Genomic DNA, 9946 nt, shown 5'->3' with positions numbered 1-9946 from the left:
AGGCTACTCCATTTCTTCTAAGGGATTCCTGCCCACAGTAGTAGACATAATGGTCATCTGAATTAAATTTGCCCATTCCAGTCCATTTTAGTCCACTTATTCCTAAAATGTCAATGCTCACTCTTGCCTTCTCCTGTTTGACCACTTCTAATTTACCTTGATTCATGGACCTAACATTCCAGGTTCCTATGCAATATTGTTCTTTACAGCATCAGACTTTACTTCCATCACCAGTCACATCCACCACTGGGTGTTGTTTTTGTTTTGGCTCCATCTCTTCATTCTTCCTGGAGTTATTTCTCCACTGATCTCCAGTAGCATTTTGGGCACCTACTGACCTGGGGATTTCATCTCCAGTGTCCTATCTTTTTGCCTTTTCATACTGTTCATGGAGTTCTCCAGGCAAGAGTACTGAAGTGTTTCTCTATTCCCTTCTCCAGTGGGCCATGTTTTGTCCAAACTCTCCACCATGACCCATCCATCTTGGGTGGCCCTACACAACATGGCTCAAAGTTTCATTGAGTTAGACAGGCTGTGATCCATGTGATCAGTTTGATTAGTTTTCTGTGTTTGTGGTTTTCATTCTGTCTGCCCTCTGATGGAGAGAGATAAGAGGCTTATGGACGTTTCCTGATGGGAAAGGCTGACTGAGGGGGGACCTGGGTATTGTTTTGATGGGCAGGGCCGTGCTCAGTAAATCTTTAACCCAATTTTCTGTTTATGGGCTAATGGAATACTGGAAATAGTTTTTAAAGTATGATCTCTAGGTGAGTTTAGCATGTACCTTGGAAGGAGTTTAAGGAATTGACTGATACTGCCAGTAATGTAAGTCCCTCCATACTTATCTACTTACATAAGTGAGCAAGTTCTCTCAGAGATTGACATCTATAAAAACAGACCAAAAACATAGGTCCAAAACTGATGGCGAACCCTGTCTTATATAGTAATATTCATTCACAAAGACTGGGATTTAAAAAAAAAAAAAACCACATGGTTGCATTTGGTAATAACTATATTGCCATGTCCATTTTATTTTTTGTTTAATAATTATGTGACAAAATGTGTGGTGTTTCATGCTATTTTGATCAACCATGTCCCACTAGAAATAATAACTCAATCCAGAACAGATTGTATTCTTTTACGTATATGAGCAAATATCTTAGAAAAAGAGCACTGCTGAGCAGTAGTTGTCTAGACAGTTGACTAAATTCGGCCCCTACCTAGTGCCCAGGAGAAAAGGAATAAAAGCCTATCATATTCTTCCGTCCTCCTGAACTGACTGGAATCCCCTCCGCTCCGCGTTGCCCTTCACAAAGTTCTGTCGCAGCCACTCCCACCAATAGGGGGCACACGTTCATAGGCTCCCGGGGGCGGGCCCCGCGCACGCCTCTCGGTCGCCCGGTCGAGTCTCTCGGCTTCCGTTGCGCATCGAGCAAGATGGCAGCCTCCGAGACGGTTAGGCTACGGCTTCAATTCGATTACCCGCCGCCCGGCGCCCCGCACTGCACGTCTTTCTGGCTTCTCATCGACCTGAACGGATGCCGAGTCGTCACGGACCTCATCAGTCTGATCCGCCAGCGCTTCGGTTTCAGTTCCGGGGCCCTCCTGGGCCTCTACTTGGAGGAGGCGCTCTTGCCCCCCGCCGAGAGCGCGCGCCTGGTACGAGACAACGACTGCCTCAGGTGCGCGGGCGGGGCGGCGCGGCGGGGCCGGGCGCGCGCCTGCGCACGCCGGGGCGCCGCCGACTCCCGAGGCCGCGGGGCTGAGGGGCCGGCTGGGCGGGGGCTTGACGAGCGGCTCTTCTGTGAACCAGGGGCTTCTGGCCGGTCTAGTCAGGCGCGGGGGACCGAACGTGGAAAAGCCCCGGCCTGCTGTCTGGGCAGGGCCCGCGATTCTGCCTGCCTCGGTTTGCCGAGCTCTTGCTCAGCCAGGCGCCGTTGTTAGGTGCTCGCGGGCCTGCCTCAGACTCGGCCTTGCTCTGGCGGCTCGCGGGCCGAGCAGACACCCAACAGGCGTGTCGTCTTCACCAGGTGCGGGTTCTCCAGCCTCGGAGCTCCTGCCATACCGCCTGGCGGGCCTAGTTCTCTGTCTCATTTGGCTTCAGTTAAATAGGTGTTTGGGACCTTTTGGGTTTGAATTGGGAAACTAGTTTTCAGTATGTTTTGGAAATTAAAAAAAGACACTGAAATGAGTGTCAAGGAGCAGTTGTGTCAGTTGCTCTCGTGTGGCTCATGTTTCTCAGTAAAATGGTAAGACAGTCGTTTTGTTGCAGGAAGGGGGACCCCTTCCAGGGCCCGAAACTGGGCTCTTGTCTAACACTAGGAAATGAATTGTCCAAGGAGACACACATGCTGACAAAGCAAGAGATTCCATTGGGACAGGGCACCCGGGTGGAGAGCAGGAGGGTGAGGGAACCCAGGAGAATAGCTATGTCTCATGGCCTGCAGCCTCGGGTTTTATGGTGATGGGAATTAGTTTCCAGGTGATCCTTAGCCAGTCATTCTGACTCAGCGTCCTTCCTGGTGGTGCAGCCTTGTTCAGCCAAGATGGATGCCAGAGAGAAGGATTCTGGGAAGTGGGCGAACAGGTGGTGTCTCCTTTTGACTCTTCTCAAACTCTTCTGGTTGGAGGAGGCTTATTAGTTCTGTGTTCCTTACCAGGACCTCCTGTTGTAAAAGAACTCATGCAAATGGTTACTATGGTGCCTGGTCAGGGTGGGTGGTTTCAATCAGTGTGCTTCCCCTAACTACTCCCCCTGAGAGACTTCATACTCAAGATGCTTCTTGGGAATTGGGGCGGAGGTCTATTTCTTCTGTAACTTCTTCCTGCTGTGCATGGGAGTAGGCCTGCCTAGCAGAGTGGAAGTCTCTCTCTACCTGATCTAAGTCAAGGTATATTTTTTGCCTTGACTGAAACCAGCATTCACCCTTGTAATAATAGCACTTTAGTTTGAAACAGTTGGCTTCTCTCAGAGATGAACTAGACAGGGGCCAAACAGGAGACCTAATAGGATGGTCATCACTGGTCCCCAGAAACAAGAGGCAACATTTGGGGTGAGGGCTGCAGGGTCTGTGACTTTTTTTTTTTTTTTTTTGATTGGTTGGTGGTGAAGCAATAGAGCTGTGCTCCAGAATCTTGTGTTTAGTCTGAAGTTACCATCCTCCACCTGCGTGGGGGCTCCAGTTCTGTAGAAGAACTCATAGACATTGTTATGCATATTTCTCTGTGTAGGAACCAGGACCCTGTCTCAAGGCTGTACCACCATTTAATTGTTTCTCCTCTGTTTCTGTATCCCCTCCCTTCCCTGATTAGCAATTGTTTGAATCCACCCTTTGGAACTCAAGGAGGCTGAATGAAACCTATATCCTACAGACAAGAAATGGAGAACACAGAACATCTCTGTATTCCAGAGCCCCACAGAGTCCTGCTCAGTTTTAATTTAGGGAACTAGGCAACCATAACTGTGATAACTTCCTGTCAAAATGGGGCATAGGACTGCCTCAGCTTGGTGAATAGACACTGAATTGGAAGTATTCCTGAGTTCCAAGTCCTAGATCTGAGCCTTGTATGATTAAAATCTCAGTTCCCTTGGTCTGCCATTTTGTTGTAACAGACACAATTAGAAGTAGCTGGAGGAGGGATAACTGGAATTTTAACAGACAAAATAAATCTCATTTCTTTTGGAAAAATAGGTCTGAAACCTAGTCTGGACTTGGCACTTTGGGGACACTTGTAGCCAGGTAGCCAGTTGCCTAGTTTCATAAAAAGAAAGGTTGCAGCTACTAGCTTCCAGCAGACATTGTTTTGAGAATGGTGGCATCCAAGGCTGACACGTCTTGGAAAACTCAAGTGTTTAGCAATACAAGGTCTAATTTGAAATTACACCCATAGTATCACCTAGTTATTTCCCAGGATGTCCGAAACATAGCTACTCTATTTTAATTGTAAAAATTTCCTTGATGGCCAAAGCAGATTTCACCATTAATGACATCAGTGTTTTTCTAGGGATGAGAAGATGCAAGAATTGGAACTCGTAAAATCTTCTCCTGAAAAGATCTAACTATCTGAAGGCCTGTTCTGCCACTTTTTCCCAGAGCACAGAGCGTCTAATTCCTGATTTTCACCCTGAACTCCTTTCAAGGGTGTTGAAAGCCAGCAGTGGCTATGATTTAATATTTGTAGATGTAGATGGCAAGTGTCAGTGTTCAGTTGGCAGAGCCCCTTTTTGCTCGTAAACTTGACCATGATTTTGAGGGGGGCATTTCATGACCACTTTATCCCATGGTGCTGAGAATGTCCATTCTCAGGTTTGGCAAAGATTTTTTCAACAGGTCACTCAATGTGCTATTACTGGACTAGGCCATAAAATAGTATCCAAAATTCTCTGGACCACCTGTCTTACTAGCCTCTTGGTCCAGGAGAATATTCCCTCTTGTTGCTTCTTCCCATATCTAGAGTTACACTGTTACCATCATCGATCTCATATGGGACTATATATTATTCTATTAGAGGCCTCAGACACACATTTGGCAGTGTAAGAAACAGCAATTTTGTAAAACAGGTGAAATACAAATAACATAGCCAGCAGTATTAGTGAAGTCATAAGTAAGACTTAAGAGCTTCCATTAGATGTAGCCCAGTATATCTCAGGTCATCTGACTTAGTCTACTCTGTAGAATCTTTATCTTCCAGGGAAATTATACATTGGCACCACCATCTATAAGGCACATAGCCCAGTTTTCTAGTGTTACTAGACTGATTATCCTTAGTATTGTCAGGCGAGTGTATGGTCCTCGGTTCTTTGGTCACAATAAGAATTTGGAGTGATGGACATTAAAACCCCTCGGTGGGTCACAGCTCTCGGGTCTTGGACAGACCGTGTTATAGCTCTTAAATGAATCAGTGTTACAGTTCAGTATTACAGCTCTATTTATTTAGATAATAGCAGGAAAATCCATCTTTGAGGTGTGAGGGCACATCGAACCAAAGATGCAAAGAGAAGAGTGCCCCATCGCATGGGAGAGAGAGAGAGCGTGTACGCACGTGTGGGAGAGAGAGAGGGAGAGAGAGAGAGAGAAAGAGCATACGCACGCGTGGGAAAGAGAGAGAGAGAAAACACTTTGGCTCCTCTTTTTATATGTTTTTTTCTTCCCCCCTGGGCCTGTCCTATGCAAATTGGGCTTAGGCAGGAGCGCTGTTCTACCTGAAGTCCTCACTCCGGTCCGTGGACCTTCCTTTGACCTTGCTCTGCTCTATTTTCGCAGGCTTTTCCCTTCCTTGTCTTTTAGCCACCGCCATTTTGGACTCCTTTTCCCTATTCTAACTACCTAACAGTATGATTTAATTGTTTCCAACACAGGGGAGACTTTAAACCTAAATTACCATAGCCTGGTGTTATCTATATAAATCCATCCCATAACTGTGGGAGATTTTTTCCTCCTTTGTTGAAACTTTGCTTGTTGCTCGATTGAGCTTGGGTAATAGAAGAAAGCTCAAATTTATGGCCAGAGTCAGAGCAGGCATTATTAATTGGCCCAGTGAGGGGATCCCATCTAGTAATATCAATAGTGACCTGAATATGATCATAATTTTTTAAAGTGAACTTTCTCAAGGCCAACTAGTTAGAGTCTTGTAGTAGAGAAATTTACCAAGGTAACCCAGAACTGGACACAGGTAATTGGCCACAAAGCCAACAATTGGATTGAATTCTAAAACGAGCATAGGATCAGGCCTATGATAGAAAAGCATTTGATTTATATATAAAGGTCTAAGAAGTCAAGAAAACGTTATAAATGATCATATGAATGAGATCCAGCATCTTGGGCAAGCTGTCTACCTCTGATATCATTGTCTTCTCATCCTGGTGTAGTGTAGTTTCTCCTCTGTTTGAGCATCATTTTAAGGTGAGATCAGGTCAGCTGTCTTCTCTATAGACCAATCCAGTGTAGAGGCCTTTGGAAGTGGTAATTAATCTAAGAGTTAATTTCCCTTCAGTTTCATTGTGCATGAGCTAGTTAAGAGTACCTGATAAAGTCCTTCCATCCAGGTTAGAGACAGTCCCTTAAATTATGTCTTTTTCCTGTCCTGTTTGCAGGTCACGAGGCATCTGATCTTCATCCAAAGATAGATTACTGAGATAAGCTTCAGAAACAAACTTAGGGTGTTCTTTAAGAATTCAATTAAATTTTACATTAATATCACATAACAGTAAAGAACTATCCAAGAAATGAGTCTTACTACATGCAGACCTCCATTAACAAACTGGGATTTAACATTTATTGAAACATCTTTTTCTCCCTAATATTACCCTCATTTTTATCAAATATAACAAATTAAGGCTAGTTTGTTTGCAAAATGGGTCTGTTCCCACTAATTTTAGTCTGATGCTCTATATAACCATAACTGATCATAGACTTTTTATTTTGCTGAAACATTTAGAGAGTCTCAGACTGAACTTTTAAAATAAAGAAGGGCTGGGAAACACACCAAAGGCTTATCACAGATTTTGCCTAACAAATCTAGGTGAATTCTTCCCTTTTTAAGGTCTCAAAAATTCCTTGAGATTGTGAGATAACCTTCCTAACTCATTTGATAAACTTGCTGTAAACCTAAGAGTTTCCAATTTCTGTAGGAATCAGATAGAAAATATAATTGTTTTGTTTATAATGAATAATTTTACCAAAGTATTGTCATAATTAGTTTAAGAGGAAGGTTTTCCCTGCTCCTGGAAAATATAAGATTCAAACCTATAATTTTTCAGATAGAAACCATAAAAATTATAAGCATATTTGCTGGCTCATTCAGTCCTTTTGTTAACTTTTGTAAAATCATCAGGTTTTCCATTAGAATACCAGGACATATCAAAATGTTAAGAACTCCATATAATTTCTAGGATATCTGTATTAGTAATTTTACCATACATTATAACATGAGCAGATTTATTACTCATTTGATAATCTTTTTCATGTAATTTAACCAACCAAATAAACACAGTTTAATATCTCTTTTTGGGATGTTTCAGGGGCCCTCTGAAGCACCCCAGAGTTAGCTAGAGGTCAAAAGAACTTCAAAAGAATTTGATTTAGGAAGTTTTATTGAAAGATCAATTAAAAAGGTTTAGAACATTTGGTCCAGAGAAGGCAATGGCACCCCCCTCCAGTACTCTTGCCTGGGAAATCCCATGGACGGAGGAGCCTGGTAGGCTCAGTCCATGGGGTCATTAAGAGTCGGACATGATTGAGTGACTTCACTTTCACTTTTAACTTTCATGCATTGGAGAAGGAAATGGCAACCCACTCCAGTGTTCTTGCCTGGAGAATCCCAGGTACGGGGGAGCCTTGTGGGCTGCCGTCTATGGGGTCACACAGAGTCAGACACGACTGAAGCGACTTAGCATCAGCAGCAGCAGCAGAACATTTGGTCAGATTTAGTCAATGTTGATGGGTGTATCATTTAGCTTCTTGATAGGTCACAGTGGGCATACATACCAAGGCTCAGGGTCTAGTGAAAGTCAGCCCTGCCATCTTGGACCTAGTTGGCTCTAACCAGTTTTCTTATGCTGTGTCATTCCTATCATTCCTAACGAAATCCATTTATCTAACTAACTGTAATCCAATTTTAGAAAATCCTGATCATGCATAACTCTTTTTAGTAATTTTTCATACCTTTTTTGTTTTCTTTTTTTTTTACTGAAAACACACTTCCTACTTTCCTTTAGTAACCAAGAACGTTTATATTAGCATTTTATAGATTGGTGAGCATAAATACCAGTGATTATTTCTAAAACCCTTGCTTTCTTAGAACATTTTAGGATGGCACCAAACATTATTCATTTATAGTCCCAAATCTCTTTGTTTCTCTGTAAAAGGAAATTAGTGTTTAGTAGTAAATGTTTCAAAATCTTATTTTATTTGGAAATGATCTAACTATTCAATAGACTTTCAACACTTCGTTTAGCACAACCCTTAGAAATTCAAGTTATGCCCATCTGGAGAGACTATTTTAGGCAGATATTTCTAAAGATAATTATTTGTAAAGAGCTTAATTAAAAGCTCATATCTCATTTACTTTTTTTTTAGAAGTTTCTTCACTCAGGGTAATGTCCTTGTTGACAAACTTGTAACAGATATGATAATATTTAACTTATATTAAACCTAGGTACAATGAAAATGTTCTACTTAATTACTCTAAGACATGTCTATATTAGATAGGTCAACAAACAAACATTAATATCAGGTATTTAATACTGAATATTTACCAGTTCACATGAACCTAGAATTTATTGTTTAATTTAGAATTATCTGATTTGTAAGCGCTTACCTTTCTTTAAATTAGAGATACCAAGGGAACATTTCATGCAAAGATGGGTTCGATAAAGGACAGAAATGGTATGGACCTAACAGAAGCAGAAGATATTAAAAAGAGGTGCCAAGAATACACAGAAGAACTGTACAAAAAAGATCTTCACGACCCAGATAAACATGATGGTGTGATCACTCACCTAGAGCCAGACATCCTCTAATGTGAAGTCAAGTAGGCCTTAGAAAGCATCACTACGAACAAGGCTAGTGGAGGTGATGGAATTCCAGTTGAGCTATTTCACATCCTAAAAGATGATGCTGTGAAAGTGCTGCACTCTATATGCCAGCAAATTTGGAAAACTCAGCAGTGGCCACAGGACTGGAAAAGGTCAGTTTTCATGCCAATCCCGAAGAAAGGCAATGCCAAAGAATGTTCAAACTACCACACAATTGCACTCATCTCACACGCTAGCAAAGTAATGCTCAAAATTCTCCAAGCCAGGCTTCAGCAGTACATGAACCGTGAACTTCTAGATGTTAAGGCAGAGGAACCAGAGATCAAATTCCAACATCTGCTGGATCATCGAAAAAACAAGAGAGTTCCAGAAAAGCATCTATTTCTGCTTTACTGACTATGCCAAAGCCTTTGACTGTGTAGATCACAATAAACTGTGGAAAATTCTGAAAGAGATGGGCAAACCAAACCACTTGATGTGCCTCTTGAGAAACCTGTATGCAGGTCAGGAAGCAACAGTTAGAACTGTACATGGAACAACAGACTGGTTCCAAATAGGAAAAGGAGTACGTCAAGGCTGTGTATTGTCACCCTGCTTATTTAACTTATATGCAGAGTACATCATGAGAAACGCTGGGCTGGAGGAAGCTAAAGCTGGAATCAAGATTGCCAGGGGAAATATCAATAACCTCAGATATGCAGATGACACCACCCTTATGGCAGAAAGTGAAGAAGTAAAGAGCCTCTTGATGAAAGTGAAAGAGGAGAGTGAAAAAGTTGGCTTAAAGCTCAACATTCAGAAAACTAAGATCATGGCATCCAGTCCCATCACTTCATGGCAGATAAATGAGGAAACAGTGGCTGACTTTATTTTTCTGGGCTCCAAAATCACTGCAGGTGGTGATTGCAGCCATGAAATTAAAAGACACTTACTCCTTGGAAGGAAAGTTATGACCAACCTAGACAGCATATTAGAAAGCAGAGACATTACTTTGTCAACAAAGGTCCGTCTAGTCAAGGCTATGATTTTTCCAGTGGTCATGTATGGTTGTAAGAGTTGGACTGTGAAGACAGCTGAGCGCCGAAGAACTGATGCTTTTGAACTGTGGTGTTGGAGAAGACTCTTGAGAGTTCCTTGGACTGCAAGATCGGTCCTGGGTGTTCATTGGAAGGACTGATGCTGAAGCTGAAACTCCAATACTTTGGTCACCTCATGCGAAGAGCTAGCTCATTCAGAAAGACTGATGCTGGGAAAGATTGAGGGCAGGAGGAGAAGGGGACTACAGAGGATGAGATGGCTGGATGGCATCACTGACTTGATGGACATAAGTTTGAGTAAACTCTGGGCATTGGTGATGGACAGGGAGGCCTGGCGTGCTACGATTCATGCGGTCACAAGGAGTCAGACACA

The 9946-nt window shown here is 42.7% G+C and overlaps 1 protein-coding gene across 4 annotated transcripts in view; it reads left to right on the top strand.

Moving 5' to 3' along the window:
- The first annotated feature begins 1394 nt into the window (after positions 1-1394).
- COIL (coilin) overlaps positions 1395-9946 on the top strand; it is a 28965-nt gene continuing 20413 nt past the window's right edge. For 3 of the 4 annotated variants that reach the window (XM_070478486.1, XM_070478488.1, XM_070478487.1), the window contains exon 1: positions 1396-1682. In XM_070478486.1, coding sequence (XP_070334587.1) covers positions 1438-1682 — 245 coding nt within the window. In that variant the 5' untranslated portion in view covers positions 1396-1437. Of the gene's footprint in view, positions 1683-9946 lie in introns of all 4 variants that reach the window. The other variant, XM_070478485.1, reaches the window with a different exon arrangement.

The sequence above is a fragment of the Odocoileus virginianus genome, chromosome 17, assembly GCF_023699985.2.
Source record: "Odocoileus virginianus isolate 20LAN1187 ecotype Illinois chromosome 17, Ovbor_1.2, whole genome shotgun sequence".
Classification (NCBI taxonomy): Eukaryota; Metazoa; Chordata; class Mammalia; order Artiodactyla; family Cervidae; genus Odocoileus; species Odocoileus virginianus.
The sequence above is the reverse complement of the archived record's forward strand: the minus strand, read 5'-3'. Positions and strand labels throughout refer to the sequence as shown.